General features: G+C 36.2%; 1 protein-coding gene across 1 annotated transcript in view; it reads right to left on the minus strand.

Annotated features, from left to right (window-relative positions):
* Positions 1-3805: 3805 nt before the first annotated feature.
* The window catches only part of ZNF804A (zinc finger protein 804A), a 349284-nt gene continuing 332707 nt past the window's right edge, over positions 3806-20382 (minus strand). Inside the window, exons 3-4 of the mRNA XM_027555904.1 lie at positions 9210-9340; positions 3806-7515 (exon numbers count right to left, since the gene is read on the minus strand). Of these exons, the coding sequence (XP_027411705.1) occupies positions 4275-7515; positions 9210-9340 (3372 nt within the window). The 3' untranslated portion in view covers positions 3806-4274. The remainder of the gene's footprint in view (positions 7516-9209; positions 9341-20382) is intronic.

Genomic DNA, 20382 nt, shown 5'->3' on the forward strand with positions numbered 1-20382 from the left:
TTGAATATTCAGGACTGATTTCCTTTAAGATTGACTGGTTGGATCTCCTTTCAGTCCAAGGGAACTTCAAGAGTCTTCTCCAACACCACAGTACAAAAGCATCTATTCTTCGGTGCTCAGTTTTCTCTATAGTTCAACTCTCACATCCATACATGACTACTGGAAAAACCATAGCTTTTACTAGATGGACTTTTGTTGGCAAAGTAATGTCTCTACTTTTTAATATGCTGTCTGGGTTGGTCATAGCATTCTTCCAAGGAAAAAGCATCTTTTAAGTTCATGGCTACAGTCACCATCTGCAGTGAATTTGGAGCCCCCCAAAATAAAGTCTGTCACTGTTTCCATTGTTTCCCCATCTATTTGCCATGAAGTGATGGGACCAGATGCCATGATCTTAGTTTTCTGACTATTGAGTTTTAATCCAACTTTTTTATTCTCCTCTTTCACTTGCATCAAGAGTCTCTCTAGCTCTTCTTCACTTTCTGCTATAAGGGTGGTGTCATCTGCATATCTGAGGTTATTGATATTTCTCCCGGCAATCTTGATTCCATCTTGCATTTCTTCCAGCCTACCATTTGCATGATGTACTCTGCATATAAGCTAAATAAACAGGGTGACAATATACAGCCTTGACATACTCCTTTTCCTCTTTGAAACCAGTCTGTTGTTCCATGTCCAGTTCTAACTGTTGCTTCTTGACCTGCATACAGATTTCTGAATAGACAGGTCAGGTGGTCTGGTATTCCCATCACTTTAAGAATTTTCTACAGTTTGTTGTGATCCACACAGTCAAAGCCTTTGGTGTAGTCAATAAAGGAGAAGTAGATGGTTTTCTGGAACTCTTGTGCTTTTTCGATGATCCAAAGGATGTTGGCAATTTGATCTCTGGTTTCTCTGCCATTTCTAATTCCAGCTTGAACATGTAGAAGTTCATGGTTCACGTACTATTGAAGCTTGGCTTGGAAAGTTTTGAGTATTACTTTGCCAGCGTGTGAGATGAGTGCAATTTTATGATAGTTTGAACGCTCTTTGGCATTGCCTTTCTTTGTGATTGGAATGAAAACTGACCTTTTCCAGTCTTTGGCCCCTGCTGAGTTTTCCAAATTTGCTGGCACATTGAGTGCAGCACTTTCACAGCATCATCCTTTGGGATTTGAAATACCTCAACTGGAATTCCATTACCTTCACTAGCTTTGTTCATAGTGATGCTTCCTAAGGCCCAGTTGCCTTCTCATTCCAGGATGTCTTGTTCTAGGTGAGTGAACACACAATTATGGTTATCTGGGTCATGAAGATCTTTTTTTGTATAGTTCTTCTGTGTATTCTTGCCACCTCTTCTTAACATCTTCTGCTTCTTTTAGGTCCATACAATTTTTGTCTTTAATTGTGCCCATCTTTGCATGAAATGTTCCTTGCATGAAATGAAAACATTTCATCTTTGGATGAAATGTTTGCATGAAATGAAAAGAGATGGTGTTAGAATAAAATTTCCCAATTAGATAGAATGTAAAGTAATTTATACCTGGATGGGACTGGGATTTTAGCTCCAGGATTTATGGACAAGCCATCAGACAGTGCCCAAAGCTACTCCCAGAATAATGCTGCTATACTGGCCTGACTCCTGCCACCACTAATATGTGCTTGACTGATAATCCTCTCATAGCCTCATTGCTTGACAAGTCCACTCTGACAAACCTGTGTAATTGCTCTGCTTATGGCTGATCTTCAGTCAGCTTATAATTACCTTTATTTTGGAGTTGGTGTTATCAGAACAGATGAACAAGTGTGTCATCATAGGTTCGTTTTGAGTCCTGAGAGTATAACAGATGCCCAGACTATATAAGCAATATCTTATCAAAGATATCAAGTATCTAAATGGAGTCTTAGCAGTAAGAATGGCTTTAACATGCTCAACTAACATTCTTTTGTTGTTCAGTCACTGGTATCCATGAAAACAAATCAGTTTGTCTACCAAGGTGAGTTTCAATTAGTCTTAAGTGAGAACATTCCTCATCAAACTTTCTAGAAATATCTATTATATAGTAACTGAACAGATATATTCTGCTACAACTAAAGTTAGACTACCTAAATGTGTTATTTAACAAAAATAAATGTAAGTGAGCAGCAGAATTGAAGACAAACTAAAAGGGTGATAATGGAGAAAGAAGCAGAGGATACCCACACATGATAAATACAAATGATTTATATAGTGACATAAAGAAGGAAAAGATCAGGGGGAAAAAGAACTAAAGAATGAGAACAAAAGGTAGGAGGTGAATGTGTGGGATGGTTGTCAAAAGATGACAGAAAGAAGGGGGAAATCTGCATATTTTGAAGTGAAACACTTGGTTTGATTTTAAACAGCAGAAGCGACAATTCTGCTCTGTTATTAAAAACAAACTGGGTCAGCATTCCTCAGTAGATATTCCCCTCTCTTAATATATTATCTTCAAATATAGTTTCAAATATTTTGCTTGGGGAAAAAACACCCGTTCCAATTTTAATTATCATTTTTAGAACATGTTATCTAGAGTGTTTGAAATAAAATTTCTTCTCATTATTTTGCATTCTTATTTGTCAATCACACAATCTTACACAAGCATTTTGCAGCAAAACCTTTAAATGATGATTATTATTGCACATAATAAAGGAAGTAGACAACAGATTTTTTTCTCTCTTATTTCTCCTGTTAAAGTAGAATTCAATATATTATTCTGCTCTGGGAATATATGCTTGCACTAAATACTTTTAGGGTAACCCACTTGTTACAGCAAACTTATGAAATAGCATTTCTTCAGTGCAGGATCACTTAAAAGTTGCTCTCACTTTAGATGGACTCATTTGGTCTCTCTTTTCCTTGGATTCATTGCTAGGATACCGTAATCCTTCATTGTTTGCACTTAGTGAGTTGAATTTTCTCTATCAGGCATGTAGACTTTGTCTTAACAAGTGGCATGCACTGGGGCAGGTACATGTTAGAAAACTGTCATGGGAAGTGTGAAATTCTCTATTTTTCTATTAAATAATTATATTCTTGAGTACACATAGAAGCAGCGTTTGAGTGAATGAAAATGCAGAGGTCATTAAAAATAGAACAGAATCTGGAAGGGTAATGTGAAGACTTTCTAACTGTTTCTTGGTGATTTGGAAATATGATAGAAACATGTATACTAGAAAGATTTGCAGAAGGAAGAGCTATTTATTTACTCTTTTCCCACTTCAAGATTCTCAGTTAAGAATATGTCCAGGCTGTATTTATACCATTCTTCGCAAGGTGTTATATAATGGTTAGTGGTTAATTAAACTTATTCCTTAATCCATGCCAACATTCTTATATATGTATATTCCCTGCAATAATTAAAAATAAACACAATACATTTGGTAATTTTGACATACAAAAATGTCATAAGAACTTATATTGGTTACTTTCTATGTCTTGTCTACTAGTACTGTTTTATAGTCCCGGGAAGAATACTAAATACTTTGCATATTGTAGTTATTTGCTTCCTCTCCACCAAATACTAACATTACTTTAACAAGAATTTCCATGGCTCATTATTTAGATCAAGTGTTCATGAAATATAGTAAACTCTGAGGATATGCAACAGTATGAAAAACAGAAAAGTAAATAGACTTGTTATACTTTTTCTGAAAGACAGTATTATAGTATAAGTACCGATAGAGTGGCAAAGATGCTTTGCTGAGCCTCTAAGGTTCAGAGATGTCAATAAACAGAGGAAACAATATAAATTCAAAACCTATTGTTACTATACAATCCCCAGTGAAAACCAACTAAAAACAAGGGTTTGATTTACTTAAATATTTAACAAAAATTTATTGCAAGAGATATTTTTCACTGAATTTACAGTTTCAAGGAGCATGGTACAAAACATAATGCCATCAGCTTTGTCTAAACATTAAATAGGTGCAAATACACAAAGATTAAAAAAAGTGACGGGCATACTTTACAACATAAATTACAGTACTATAAATATATTTTATATACATTATACATACTCTTAAGACATCATTTTGATATACAGCATAGATTATATTGATTTTCAAACTATTCAGTGCCTTAATAATATTATATATCAGAAGCTTAAGAATTTATTTGCATCATTACACTTATAGTAAGTGATTTCATATCAATGAAGCCATATTTTAGCTAGTTTATTTCCACCATTTAAATAGGCTATTATCCACTTAATGAGCATTAACACATATGGCAGTAGTTTTCACACGGATATTTTCTTTCCCTCTCATGGTGATGACTAGAACAGGGGCTGCAGTGGGATGACGGTAGGGTGCGGGGAGAGCAGCGAAGGGAAGAGGGCATGGGGCAAAGGTGGGAAAGCCAGATGGCTAGGATGAAGGACGGAAGCTGGGATGATTGGCACCTGAGGAGGAGCAACAAAAGTTGGCTGACTCCCAGGACAAAGCCTCGGCCCTACTGGTCCTACTGAGATCTGAGGTAATGATGTTCTGGTGAGAGCTGGGACGTGGGACAGAAACTGTTGGTGTGGTTGCAGCACTTTAAAGGTTCCTGCCGCTGCCGCTGCCGCTGCGGCTGCTGCCGCTGCCGCATGCTGTTGTAAAACAGTGTGGTGGATAGTGGTGACGGAGGTAGAACGCAGGGGCTGCTGCAAAGGCAAAGGCTGCAGAGGTGTGCTGGGGGGCGCGAGGGCGGCTGGGGGAAAAGTGAACTTGACCTTGTTGGCCAGCATGTTTGGCGGTAGGATGTGCTGGTATACTTCACATGGTAGGTTTTTGAACTTGTCATGGTTTTCTATCGGAATCAATAATGCCTGTTCTGGTAAAGCTAATGGAGCCAGGATCTGCTCTGTTGTTACAAAGGTATGGCCACTGACATGTGCTTCTTTGAATGGCAATGGTGGTTGTGCATTAAGGATTCCTGAATTAAAACACAGCCACTCCGTTGATGCCTCATTCATCTTGCCTTGTGGAAGGGCTTCAGCCAGTTCATAATGACAAAGGAACGATTTAGGTTGTGACTGTCTAAAGTTCCTTTCACTATTAGGCACCTTGAAAGGAATTTGCTTTTCATTGACATTTGTATCCTCACTTCTTTCTTTGTGTTCAAGCGAGGTACTGTCTATTTCTCCTTTTGCTGGGGCACTAACTGTATAGGCTGATGTGGTGGGTTCACTGGAAATCTCTGACGGTTCACCAGAAGTGGTCTCCATTACAACCTGCTGAATTTCATCATTGGCTTCAGAAGGAAGAGGGCTGCTGGTGGGCACAGCCAGTTTATTTTCTACTTGGTCTAGTTGTTCTGAGTTCCTTTTGACATCTGCAGTTTCCTGTGGTTTTACTTCCTCTTTTCCCTCTTCACTTACTATTTTATCCTGGTGATGTAAGGAAGAATTGCCTTTCTTGGGATAATCTGTTTTCTCTTTGAGTTCCAAAGCTTCAAAACCCATGTGGAATCTATTTCTTTTTCTCCTCTGTTTCCTCTTAGGTTTGCAAGGAGCAGAAGCACGACGTGATGTCAAGAATTCTTCTGGTAGATAATTCTGTCGATTTAAACTTTCGTCTGAAGAATAAGAATATGAATGTTGTCTACGCTTTCGATGGCATCTTTCTGATTCATTAATGAGAGAATTATAACCTCTTTTAACAGCCTGGCTCTGACTCATGCATTTCATTTCATTCTGAAGAACTAGGCATCTGTGATCATGACCACAGCTGGACATTTTAGCTTTCCAACTACAGTATGTTCTGGAGTATGTTAAATTATGTTTTGCAGAATGTATCATTGTTGAATTGGATTGTCCATTTAAGACAACTGAGCTGTTTTTACAGTAGTTTTTAGAACTGATAAAAGTATTATTATTGTATTCAGTGTTCCAGGTTTTACACGTTTCTTCATTTTCACTTAAGTATATGGATGTAGATTTGGGCCTTTTATCAGGTAATTGCTGTGAGTCCAATAGTTGCTCTGCAGCTAAATACTGTTTTTCTGAAATTATTTCCAGTAGATTTTTCCTAGTTGTATCAGTGTAACTATTTTCTGTTTCCATTTTGAAGCGTGTTTCTGATTCTTTGGTTTTCTCTCCATAATTATGGTGACATAACTTTCTTCTTTTCTTTCGTCTACTTTTATGGAACCAACGTTCATGAGTATTTTTCAATCTTATTTTGTTGTATTTCCCATCTATAGCATCTGGCTTTATCTGATTTTTAGTAAAAGTATATTTTTTTGTTTTTCTGATCCTACAGGAAATATTTTTATACCTCTGACCCATAGTCTCGTTTTTTCCAGAATCACAGCTATTAGAGACAGTATCATCAGTCAAATGAGAAGTGACTTGGGTATGTCCACTTCTGCTACCTCCAATTTCATAATCAGTGAGTCCTGCCATAGATGTATCCTTGCAATCCAAAACTGGGTTCTTGTAAATTTCTTCTCCCTTCTGCTGAGAAGAAAGATCACTTAAAGGCAGCTTATTTTTATCTAGCTTGTTGTTTAACTTAGTGGACTTGAAGTCAAAACAGAGAGGATTACAGCTATAGGAAATTGATGGTTGAGTGGTGGTGTATGTCAGCATTTCTGATGGCCACTGAAGAACTGTGGATCCATCTTTGTTAAGTACGGGTATAAATGGCTCACATGGTCTTTTATATAAATCTTTTTTTGTGTGTAAGGTTATATTATCCTCTTCAGAATTTACAGGGGTCAACACGTCCAGACCGTGATTTTTATTTTCAACTTCAATCATGGATGTCACATTGCCCTTAACAGTTTCCTTGGTGGTAGTCTGCAAAGACATGTTGTCATCAGCCATATCAAGAACTATGGATTTATTTCCTAGCAATTCAGAAGTGTTACCATTTATAGGTGTGTCTTCATTAATAAGAATATCTTCTGGTGAAATCTGATCTGCTGAAGGGACTGAAATTTGACAATTATCTGCATCAGATGATGAAGGGAGCTGAAACTGACAAAATGGAGGTAATAATAATGGATCTTTTTCACTAGAAACTTTTTTCATCTCTTGAGTTTGAGTAGTTTCTTTGTCAGTGCACATTCCCTCTGGTGGATGAAAAGAGTTTGCTTTCTCCACGGAATTCAAAAGCACATCTGTTGGTGAAGATAGTTGAAGATGACAAGCACCCGGGACAAATCTACTTTTTCTGCTAAATCCTTTTTCCGCAGAGGCATCATCATTGTATTCAGAGAAGGCTGCAGCTGAGGACTCCAGTTTCACGGATGCTTTCTTTGGAAATGCAAAAGAAAAGCCAATTTTGTGTCTGTGAATCCCCTGGGCTTGATCTTCAAGTTGGTTATTTTTGGCCATATAACTCTTTGTACTTTCTGGATCTGCAGCAAGAGTGGTAACATCTTTAGCCTTCTCTTGACTATGAATCAAAGTGCATTTAAAATCTTCCTGGTTATTAACTGAATCCACAACAGCTCTTTGGGAAATTTCATTACAATTTTCTCTCACAGTAACAGTCGTTGACTTGAACATAGGACCGCTTCCAGGAGCGCTACAGAAAGAAACAAAAATATGTTTTCAGATAAGACACTTTTGAGGAAAAACAAGCATTTACATCTTAGAAATGTCATCATAAGATTTCTTTCAAGTTCGTAAATCTTTGTAAGATAATTACATTCATGTAGTGCAATTGACTTCCATAGTATCGCAATTTAATTTAGTTATTGGATATCATTTGGGATCACTTGGAGATGACCTCTTGAAGTTACTTTTACAGCTATTAACAGCAATGGTCAAAGATTTTCAGCCAGTGTTTCCAAAATAAAAATATTTCTTTACCTCCATCAGTGACACTTTGGGATACAGAATTCTCTTAAAAAATACTTTTAATTCACAAATACTTAACTCCACATATTCTCTATATGGAGAATATGAAGGAAGTTAAAAGAAAAACTCTCAGTCATGATGTAAACAGGACTGGGAATTCAGTCCAACAATTCAACCAATGCTCATTGATTGTCTATCAAGACTCTGTGATATGCTCAATGAGAGCTTTAAGTTTTTTGGAATTGCCATTCTTAATATTTAAAAATTATCCTGAAGTTATCCATTATACCATTATATAGAATAAATATAGGTTGTGGTTTCCATTTATTTGGCATCACAGGATACCATAAATAGTGAGTTTTTATAAAAAAGAACTATACTGTCCAGCACACAAAGAACTAACTAAATATCATCTTTGCCCCAAAAGAATCACGCTGTGCAGAGTTTCCCCTGCTTTTCTAAGATGTTAGTTTCTGAGAGGTAATAAATGGTCTCAAATGTTTTAATCAAATTATTTCTTTAAACTATAATACAATGTACTGGTTCACTGTCTTGTATGACAGTAAGAAACACTACTAATTCTTAATTTGCATCTCATTAGAGGCACCAAATTATTGGGAAAAACTGTGTGTGTATGTAAGGTGAAATATGTACTATATGCTAAGAAAAGTAACTTAGATAAGAAGTTTTGCTTCTTCTGTACATGTCTTATTATCAAGTCTATTTCCCTTAAAATATTATACTTTACATTTGCAAAGGCTACTTATAAGGCATTAAATTACAGAGGTACTATAATAGTCTGAAATGTAAACTTGCACTTGTATAATTTTTCATTTTTTACTGCACAGAATAAAAATACCTGGTTGGTATAATTGAATAGCAGTTTCGTTTGGTTTTAACAGTTCACTATAGGATTCCAGATATATTTACACTTTATTTTGACTTTTAAAATCTGACATCTCAAACAATGTTTTGATATGTCAGTATTCCCTAACACTATTTCTTTTTCTCCTTCCATATGTATTCTTAAAGATCATTTCAAATAAAAGTTCTCCAAATTTTCAATTAAAAAATAACTTCTACTTATAACAAGGGCTATGAGATGGTGTTTACATCGCTTCTTCAATCAAATGTTTTGAATTTCAATAAGAAATAGAATGGCTTTCTATTAACACAACTTGATTAATAATGTAAAATTAATTTTTAGAAAGGAAAATTGCAGCAATTTGGTTTTTTATTGAAATGTGCATTAAAAAGGTGTTTGCCTAAATCTCAAATTCAATTTACTGTTCACAGGCCACAGAAAGTTATGAAAATGTGATTGTCTTAATCTGGGTACAGAAATAAATAGATTTGTGCCCTTTATTCATTTCCTTTATTTGTGATCATGTTTTAAGAAAACAGTCACTGCACACTCACCATACGGTTTCCTTTCTTAGTTCGGCCAGCTTGTGCAGGCGTTGGAGTGCCTTTTCCTGTTTTCTTTCATCTTTCCTGGATTTAGATGCTACATTTCGAGCAAATTCCCTTTGTTTCAGTTCTTTGAGCCTCTATTAAAAAATATGAAAATGATTAATAGCATTTGAGTCTATAGTAATGTCAAAGTCATTATTATTGTTATTGAAATTTTCTAATGCATCATCTTTGATCTCATCTAAGGAAAGTACAGCATTTGTGACAATCTACTTCTAACAAAATATGTTCTTGCACTTTTGGCTTGTAAAAAGAGTGCCAAAACACATCATTACATGGTATTAAAATGTATACCTATGCCTTAATAAACTGGAAATTTGATCTTTGCCTACTGATTGTTGCCTGCCAAGGTTCTCTGCCTAATTCATACATGTCTTGTGCGTGTATGTGTGCTAAGTCACTTCAGTCGTGTCCAACTCTGTGCCACCCTGTGAATTGTAGTCCCCCAGGTTCCTCTTTTCATGGTCTTCTCCAAGCAAGAATACTGGAGTGGGTTGCCATGCCTTCCTTCAGGGGATCTTCTCAACTCAGGGACTGAACCTTTATCTCTTACGACTCCTGCTTTGGCAGGCAAGTTCTTTACCACTAGCACCATCTGGGAAACTGTTGGAGTCTTAAAAAAACAAACTAATTTTTAAAACAAATCCAATTAGCTTGTGTATTTTAGTTGTGTGTAATAAATTCCATCATTTTAAAATTTGTATTAAGGTACAGTTGCTTTACAATATCGTGTCACTTTCTACTGTACAGGAAAATTAATCAGCCATTTGTATACATATATCCCTTCTTTTTTGGATTTCCTTCCTATTTAGGTCACCAAAGAGCAGTAAGTAGTTTCTTGTGCTATACGAAATGTTCTCTTTAGTAATCATTTTATACATAGCAATGTATATATGTCAATTCCAATCTCCCAATTCATCCCACCCCTCCTTCCTTTCTTGGCATCTTACATTTGTTCTCTATGTCTGTATCTCTATTTCTGCTGATATGCTCTACATTAGAAAGGTATCTGATCTTTTTCATATTTTCTAAGAAGAGTAAATGTCTTACATGAATCTACAAGGCAAATTCCCACTAAAAATGTGATTTAAAATAATCCCATCCCTCAAATATCAGGCATATTTCTCAAATAATTCAAGATCTAGGAAGAAAATTAGCAGTATTATTGTGAAAATTCTTGTTACATTGAGCATATGTTTCATCCTTATTAAAGGAGCTGAGGTTTGAGATTGAAGGACAGAAAAATAACATGTCAAGTTGAATAGAACTGATAAATAGCCATGTATGTGGCATGATTTAAGAGATACCAAAGCGGTCCCATGCCCCAGATATTTTCACTATAGTCTTTCACAGAAACAGTATACAGCCATTAAAAACTTTAAAAAAAGATTTTAAAGTACTATATTTTCCTGTGGAATTCATGTCATGCCATCATGACATATCAGAGTCTTAAAATAGGAATCTAAGAGAATAAAGCATATACTAATCACATTTCCATGAAGTGATTGAACAAAAACTTTTGAGATAATTTGCATTGACATATTTGTGAAGGAGATTATTTAGAGCTGAATTTAAATAAAATAAAGACCATGTCATAAATGTCTAACTTGTGTTGCTGCTGCTGCTAAGTCTCTTCAGTCATGACTGACTCTGTGCGACCCCATAGACGGCAGCCCACCAGGCTCCACCGTCCCTGGGGTTCTCCAGCCAAGAACACTGGAGTGGGTTGCCATTTCTTTCTCCAATGCGTGAAAAGTGAAAGTGAAAGTGAAGTTGCTCAGTCGTGTCCGACTCCTAGCGACCCCATGGATTGCAGCCTACCAGGCTCCTCCGTCCATGGGATTTTCCAGGCAAGAGTACTGGAGTGGGTTGCCATTCATAAAAATAAAATTTTGATATATTATCGCATTGATATAACAAAAGTGGCTGCAATTTTATAACACATATTCAACCATTTATTGTTTTTGAAAATATGTAGAATTAGAGTATAATAGGGCAAGATGGTTTTGGTTATCTCTGTCTCCTAAAATCTTGAGGTCATATCAAAATTCATTCAACAACTTATTGATCACCAGCATGGTTACTCTGTAAAATGTCTAGGATATTTTTAAAAAGGTAAAAGATGTGTTTTTACCTTTATCTAGTGTGTTAGTGTGTGTGTGTGTTTCTGTGACTGTATGTGTGGACAAGTGAGTGTATATTTATATACATTTCACAAAAATAGGGAGACAAGGCACACAGTAAAAGATAATGGCAATCAGTGGTTGAGGAAATCTTTTTGTGACCTATGAGGACAGTACAGGGGTGCACCCAAAACCCCTAGGTAGGCTCCTGAGAAAAGCCACATCTGATCTAGGTTTTAATGGATGTAAAAACATGAAGAAGAAGGGTTGAATGTTGGAAGTGGGAGGATATTTCAGGAGAAATAAAAGTTTTGTAAAACATAGAAATAAGAGCATGCAGATTCTGAAAAAATGCATGATTTAATGAAGCATGGCTACAGCAGAGTGTATGTGTGGAAGTAGCAAGACTTAATGAATTATAAGGTCCAACCATTTCCTGGGGGACCCTGTCTAACATATGACTTAATGTAACTGTAGAAAACATTAAGGGGAGTTTAAACAATTCAATGTCACAATACCATTTTCTTTTTATTTTGTTTTTCCATGATACAATTTTCATTTTATTAAGATTCTTTTGGCATCGGTATGCATGAAATTTTGCCATGTAGTAAAATTAAAGACAAAGTGACCAATAAATAGAATTTTACAATGAACCAGCTAAAAACATTAAAAACCTTTTCTAAAGGAATTGCAGTGGAGAGAAAAAGTAGAATTAGTGATTTATTAGGTGTGCATAATTGAATGACCTAAAGGATATGCATTACCTTTACTGAGAAATAACATCTGCCATTTTAACAAACAGACAGTCAATCCAGAGAGGGTTTGGGTTAGGAGGAGGATGCTAAGAGAGAATTTGAAGATAAATTCTCTAAAATAAACATTTTAAAATCAAAGTGCCAAGTGAAATAAAGCAAGAATGCTGCAATATCAATGAAAGAACTAACAACTAACATTCAAAGTTTTTAAGAAGTTCTATTTATATATAGCAATATTTTAACAATCAGACATAATTTTTCCTACTAGATCCTTCAGGAAGCTGATACAATTAAAAAAAATAGATGACTATTTTAAATAAAATTTTTAGAATAAATGTTAATTTCTGATATATATGTTGTGTATATATATATATATGCAAGTTAAATGTACAATGCTTCTAACAAAAAGCAAAGCTTTTCTAAAGCAAGTATATGAAATTGCTAGGAATCCACTGTTTACAGCTTCAAATTAACCATTATGATCTTACTTAATCCATTTCTACTGATATAATAGTTAAATATCAAGGAGTCTGTCAATTTTCAAATGCCAAAACAGTTGTGGTATAGCTGTGAAATAACTGAGTGATTGACATGGCAGAATCAACTCCTAAATGATGATTTAGAGAAGAATGCAGATGTTGTTTTTGTCTTGCAGAGGTTGTCAGTTCAGTTCAGTCACTCAGTCATGTTAGAATCTTTGCAACCCCATGGACTGCAGCATGCCAGGCCTCCCTGTCCATCACCAACTCCTGGAACCTACTCAAACTCATGTACCTGCGTCAGTGATGCCATCCAACCATCTCATCCTCTGTTGTCCCCTTCTCCTCCTGCCTTCAATCTTTCCCAGCATCAGGTTCTTTTCAAATGAGTCAGTTCTTCACATCAGGTGGCCAAAATATTGGAGTTTCAGCATCAGCATCAGTCTTTCCAATGAATACTCAGGACTGATTTCCTTTAGGATGGACTGGTTGGGTCCACCAAATTACATTCAAGTAATGTATTGAATCTATTGATCTCAATCTCCCTCTATATACATAAAACTTTTCTTATCTCGGTGATAGACTTCCTAATATCAAGGTAAATAAACTTGACTAATATTTAGGGACTACTTAGTTGTAGAGGTTATATATGCTGTGTGCACTCAGTCACGTCCGACTCTTTCTGACCTTATGGACTGTAGCCTGCCAGGTTCCTCTGTCCACAGAATTCTCTGGGAAAGAATACTAGGAGTGGGTTGCCGTTTCCTTCTGCAGGGGATCTTCATGACCAGAGATGAAATTGGAGTCTCTTTCATCTCCTGCATTGGCAGACAGATTATTTCACCACTGAGCCACCTGGGAAACTGCAGAGGTTATAGGTCTGGCCAAATACTTTGGTCAGTTTTAGGATAGAATTTATCAGTCTTTATATCCTTTCTTGCATTTTTCTGCAGCGAAATAAAGTCCTACATAATATTTTAGAACTATAAGAGTAATTTTGAAAGGTAAAAAAATAGAAACCAAGTGAATTCTTCTGAGAATGCCAAATGGAAAGAAAACTTAAGTTCCACACAAAGGAATATACAAGATTATACCAGTGAGGCTTATGGAAATATCAATGTTATTTCAAAAGCTTCCTCAATTTATTGAGAATCACTCTTAAAAAATTCTTGGTGATAAATGTCAAGACAGGTATGACAGTCAGCAAGAATTAGAAAATTAAAAGTATGTTAAAAGGAACTTGTGGGTGGATGTGGTCTGTCTACTGCATTGTAAAACAAATTGTAATATATGCTCACATATACTTCAACATATACTTTGAAAATATGCACTAAAGAAAGAAAAAGCAGAAATCAATATTCTTTGGTTATGATACCATCTCAGAGGGTCTATTCTACTTTCCCACTGATTTACTTCTCTTAGTCTATAGAGAAACAGAATGTCACAAGGGCAACACAAGGTCATTAATCCTCAGATATGGTCTCAGGAGAACCCATGGAATTGGATGGTTGGTAAAGTTATAACGATACTGGCCTCAAGTTAGTGATGGTGTTTAGAGAGTGGCAAAGGTTTAATCAATGTGAGAAATAGAGAAAAAGCAAGAGAGAGAAAAATAGCACTTAAAAGACTCAGCAGTTTCTGTGCAAACATTTAGATAAATTACATTGTTTTACAATTGCAAACCAAACTTTCATGAACATTCTTATATGTATATTGTGTACACCTGTCTAATTACACCCAAAGGACAGGTTCCTACAAGAAACACTAAAATAAAAGATCAAAATGCACTTTTTGAGATTTTCCAAACTGCTGTACACGGCCTTATACTGTCATTGTACTGTTCCCAACAGTGTATGAGAATATATACCTTATCCAATACTGGGCAGCATCCCTCTAAATTTGTTTAGTTTAGAGAGATGACAGACAAAAAGTGATATATTATATATATTATGATATACTTATTGGCAGTCAATAAGTGATATATGATTTAATGTTTTGCTATGATTCATTTACTTACTAGGAAGTGGAAATATTTTTACATACATAACAGCCACCTGTATCTCTTCATTTAAAATTAATACTGTTCCTTAAAATTTATTACACAGTATTATATACATTACTTTGAAAATAAGCATGAAAGCAAACAGAGCTAGCCTTATTATCCATATTTAGAGATGACAAAACGAAAGTTGAGCAAATTTTAAACTTGTTCACAGATGTGTGCGAGTGGTAGAACCGGACTGGAATCAGGATTTCCGGGAACATTTCATGTGATTTATCTCCTATGTTTACTCTGCAATATGTTATTCAAGATGCCTAACTCTTTAGGTCAGGTTCATTGGGATGTACTGCAAATATTCATTTATCTTTCAGCAAATACTTCTTGAATGCCCAATACCTGTCAGCTGTTATTCTAAGCACTGTTGATATATCTGTGACAACGGAGGATAAAAGCTCTGTTCGTTGCATGAATTTTTTGTCACAGTTGAGAGAAACGTACATTAAAACTTATAAATAAGTCAGTTGTATAGTACAGTAGATAATGAAAAGTGCTATGGATGAAATGAATTTAAGCTGAGGGTGTAGGAAGTAAGGGCTTCCCAGGTGGCTCAGATGGTAAAAAATCAGCCTGCAATGTGGGAGACCTGCATTCGATCCCTGGGTTGGGAAGATCCCCTAGAGGAGGGCATGGCAACCCACTCTAGTATTCTTGCCTGGAGAATCCCCATGGACAGAAGAGCCTGGCAGGCTACAGTCCACGGGGCCACAATTTCAAATAGAGTGATTAGGGAAGGTTTTTTTTTATTAGGCTTATTCTTTATTTCTGTTTTAAAAATCACCACAAATTTAACAGCTATAAACAGCATGCGTTATTATCTCCATATTTCTGTAGATGAATATGCCTCTTCTGTGCTCAATGAAGTTGTTGATCAAGATTTTTTCTCATTTGGAGACTTGTGTTGGAAAAAAATCATCTCACAACCTCCCTAAGGTTGTTGGTAGAGTTAATTTCCTTGTGTTTGTGGGACTGAGAACCCCAGCTTCATACTGGCTATAAGCCAGGGCTACTCTGGTTAACACTGCCCACTCTGCTGGTAACAGAAATCAACACTGAGTCCCCAAGATGGCATTTTTCCCTGGAGTGATCAGCCATTAGCTGGTGGTAGGTTAATTACGCTGGGCAGCAACCTTCCAAAAAAAAAAAAAAGAGGAAGTAGTTTTGCTCTTCCTGCAATAGGCATTTACTCTGGATATGAACTTACCTTCCCTGTTAACACTTCTGTCAAAGCTACAGTCTATGTGGACTTCTTTTGTTGTCCAGTGGTTAAGAATCTGCCTTATAATGCAGAGATGCAGGTTTAATCCCTGGCTGGGGAACTAAGATCCTACATGCTGCAGAGCAAATAAGCCTGTGTATCACAACTAGAGAGTCTGTGAGCTGAAAGGAAAAGATGCCACATGATGCAATGAAGATCCCGTGTGCCTCAACTAGGACCCAATGCAGTCAAATAAACAAATAAAATTAAAAACAACAGCAACTGCAAACTATGGGCCTACAGAATGCCATTTCCATCATTATGGTACTCCACGTTTATGATCATTGCTCTCACTAAGAAACTCTCTTCACAGCAAAGAAAGAAAAAGTGTGGAAGTGGGCCCATGCTCATAGAATTCAGTGGTCTTATCATGTTCCCCACTGTTTTGAAGTAGCTTGTTTGAAAGAAGGGAGGAATGACCTTTAGAAGGCTCAGTTATATCTAGAGTTAAATTGCTAGGTGTCGATACCTAGCAGGGCTGGAGCAATGTTATCCAAGAGGCTGTATGTCCTCTGAATTAGTGTCCAATATATAGTGTTAGTTTTCTCATAACCAGGACTGAAGGATTCAAAAGCAAGGGGTAGAAACTGAGGTGGCATCACTCACTACTATCCCTAGTGGTTCACTAGCAAAATCTTTGATTTCTGTACCCACAAACTTACGCTTTTGTGTCCTAGAAGTCTTAGTTCCAAATCGGAGGATAATTCCACCCAGGAGATACATCGATTATTCCACTGAACTGGGAATTAAATTTTTTACTTTGCTGCTTTGGGCTTTTTATACTGAATCAACCTGCAAAGAAGGGTGGCACTGTGCTGGGTGAGATGACTGATCCTGATCACCAAGGAGACAATGAACTACTAGCCACAATAGTGGTGAGGAAAGTTATCTGGAATACAGGAGCTCCCTTTTGGTGTCCCAGAGTTATCATGCCCTGTGATTAAAGAAGGTCAATGGGAAACTACAACAACTCAATTCAGACAGTACTAGTAATGGTCCAATCCCCTCGGGAATGAAGGTTTGAGTCATTCCATCATGCAAAATACCATGATCAGCTAAGATGCTTGTTGAGAGCAAAGGGAATGAGTAGTGGAATAAAGCAGTTATAAATATCAACTATGATCACATGACTAGCTATATTAATTAATGTAATTGTCATGGGTATTTCTTCCTCATTTAGTTATGAAATACATATACATTTTCTTTCTTCATTTATTCTGTTACCATATAAGATATATTGAATTTATATCATAGTATATAACTAACAGGATTGCAAGAAGAGCTAACACTACCAAAGAATTTTAATCCTCTTCTAGGGAGCAAATTAGTGCATTTTCAGTTGCATACAGGATGCATTTATTTTAGGAAGCAAAGTACCTATTTTTGTCTTTGTTTAGACATTAAGTATAATTTAAGGGGAGAAGGAAATGGCAACCCACTCCAGTACTCTTGCCTGGAAAATCCCATGGGTGGAGAAGCATGGTAGGCTACAGTCCATGGGGTCGCAAAGAGTCCGACACAACTAAGCGAAGTCACTTTCACTTTCACTTTCAAGGGGATATCAGGAGTTTGAGCAAGCTCCAGGAGTTGGTCATGGATCGGGAAGCCTGGACTGCTGCAGTCCATGGGGTAGCAAAGTTGGACATGACAGAGCGAGTGAACTGAACTAAAGGAGATATCTGCCAAATTGATGAGGGAAAGACTTAAGATAGTTAACTGTGCTTGTCAATCTGGCTAGGCCATAGAACCCAGATATTTGGTCAAATACCAGACTAGATGTCAGATACCACTGTGAAGAAATTTTTTAGATGAGATTAACATTTAAATCAGTATATTTTAGATATAAATCTCATCTAAGATCATTTTTACATGAGATAAACTTTAAATCAGATAAGTAATAAGATTTATTCCTTAAATCCTAGTAAAGCAGATTACTCTCCATAATGTGGGTGGGCTTCATTCAGCCTGTTGCAGACAGCCTTTAGACTTTAGACTACAACATTAGCTCTTTCTTAGGTTTCCAATCTGGCACATTTTGGACTTGTCAGCTCCCACAATGTGTGAGCCAGTTCTTCAAAAGAAGTGAACAGACTGAGAGAGACTGATAGATAGATATTCTATTAGCTCTATTGGCTTCCCTCATAGCTCAAGTGGTAAAGAATCTGCCTGCAATGCAGGAGACCCCGGTTCAATTCCTGGGTCAGGAAGATTCCCTGGAGAAGGAAATGGCAACTCACTCCAGTATTCTTGCCTGGAGAATCCCATGGACAGAGGAGCCTGGCAGGCTACAGTCCATGGGGTCACAAGAGTCAGACGCGACTTAGTGACTAAAGAGAGAGAGATTAGCTCTGTTTCTCTGGCAAACCCTCATTAATACAGGTTTTCACCAAAATGTGGGTATCTAGATACGATATTTGTGGCGAACAATGCAAATTGCCTTCACATTATACCCTACATCCTTGTAATTCATTAATAGAATTCCAATTTGGGGGGAGGGACAGAAGGATATTCAATTAAAATAATAAAAATTTCAACCTCCTTGAAATGTGTGGGTATGTGACACAAACCTCACTAATAGAATTGTAAGCAGATGCCTCTGAGGAGCATGTACCTAAAAAAACAAGTCTCATTAAAATATATATATATGTTTTTTTAACTATGTTTTTCACTTCCTACCCATGTGCAGTTGTGAGTCTTAGATGAGAAACAACGATCTTTTCAGCTGCAAATCTGTCAGCTTGACAGAGAAGGCCTAGATTCTGAAGCTAGCAAAGCAAAAAATAAAAAAGATTCCCCCTCCCCTAAAAGCATAATTGAATTATGTATTATACTAGGATGGATTACCTATGTAGCTTGCAAAAAAAATAAAATCCAACTTTACCTGATTTTACTTTTATTTGCAGCTGAAAGAAATCTTAGCTTTATATATTGACTTACTAGATGTATGACTGGATAATTACTTTCATATTCTTAGAAATTTGTTCCCTCAGATAAAGTTGCTGATGATATCTAAAGTTCATTCTAGTTTTTACATTTCAAGATTGATGTTTTCAATGTCATCTTTTAAGATGGACTTAGTTTTTACCAAATAAAATGTGTATTTAGAACAATAATAATAATTACTTTGTTAAGTGTTTTCTCCACTACAAGTAAATGCATTACTCCTTTAAACTGGTTCAATACTTCTGTTCCTATTTTCATGTACCTTAGTAAGTCAATATATTGCCCAGTATTACTGTTTCCACAGGCTTAAGATTTCCTTTAAATTCCTGAGAGTTGTTTCTATAACGAACTATTTTTAATGGTTTTTGAAAAATCTAAGTATGCTTTCTATCTTATACAGAGTAATACCTTCAAAGAATTACAACTCAATCACCATCTCTATTTCCTGAATCAATTTATCTCTCTTGGAAGACACCATGCACTGGATTCTATTAGAATGTTAGCAAATATATTTCTTCAGGGAGGTTAAGATATTCAAGTGAATGGTATCACACTTCAATGTGTAATTTCCTTCTAGTCATTATCTAATCAATGGTTTTAAGCTGAGTGAACCTGTGGAAGCTTCTTTTTAAAATTTCTTTTCCCATTACTATCATGAATACATATCTTTTGAACTTTTCTCTTGGCAGCTTTAGAGGCATCTAATCTCTTAATGGCATATCAGATCGGAACAATATCTTTCCCCAAGGCCTCTCATTCTTTGGATTCCATTAACTGAAGTTTCTCTTTATGGACAAAAACTCATTCTATTTCTAATATAAAACTCTTTGCAATCTGTATGTGTTATGTCTAAAACTGATTTTTCCAACCATTCAGTTCATTTTCTTAAGTGCTGGAGCAGAAGCGTCTTGCACATTGTAAGTACTCATGAATGCTTGTCAAATTGAATTGGCACAGGATTGCAGTGATTAACTTCTCATACAATAGGAGGCTTTGAAAATTTGTTAGCAAAAATCTCAATAAGATCTTTGGTATACAGACAAAGCAATGGAAACTTGAGTCTAAGAAATATTGACACTTTTATTTTAAAAAATACACAAACAACTTCAGTAGCCAAAAGTATATTTAGAATTATGGTTCAATTTCATAAGGAAACACCATGCATCTACTAAAGAACCTCTTGATGAAAGTGAAAGAGAAGACTGACAAAGTTGGCTTAAAGCTCAACATTCAGAAAACTAAGATCATGGAATATGGTACCATCACTTCATGGCAAATAGATGGGGAAACAGTGGAAACAGTGTCAGACTTTGTTTTTCTGGGCTTCAAAATCACTACAGATGGTGATTGCAGCCATGACATTAAAAGACGCTCACTCCTTGGAAGGAAAGTTATGACCAACCTAGATAGCATATTGAAAAGCAGAGACATTCCTTTGTCAGCAAAGGTCCATTTAGTCAAGGCTATGGTTTTTCCAGTGGTCATGTATGGATGTGAGAGTT

Source organism: Bos indicus x Bos taurus, chromosome 2 (genome assembly GCF_003369695.1).
Source record: "Bos indicus x Bos taurus breed Angus x Brahman F1 hybrid chromosome 2, Bos_hybrid_MaternalHap_v2.0, whole genome shotgun sequence".
Classification (NCBI taxonomy): Eukaryota; Metazoa; Chordata; class Mammalia; order Artiodactyla; family Bovidae; genus Bos; species Bos indicus x Bos taurus.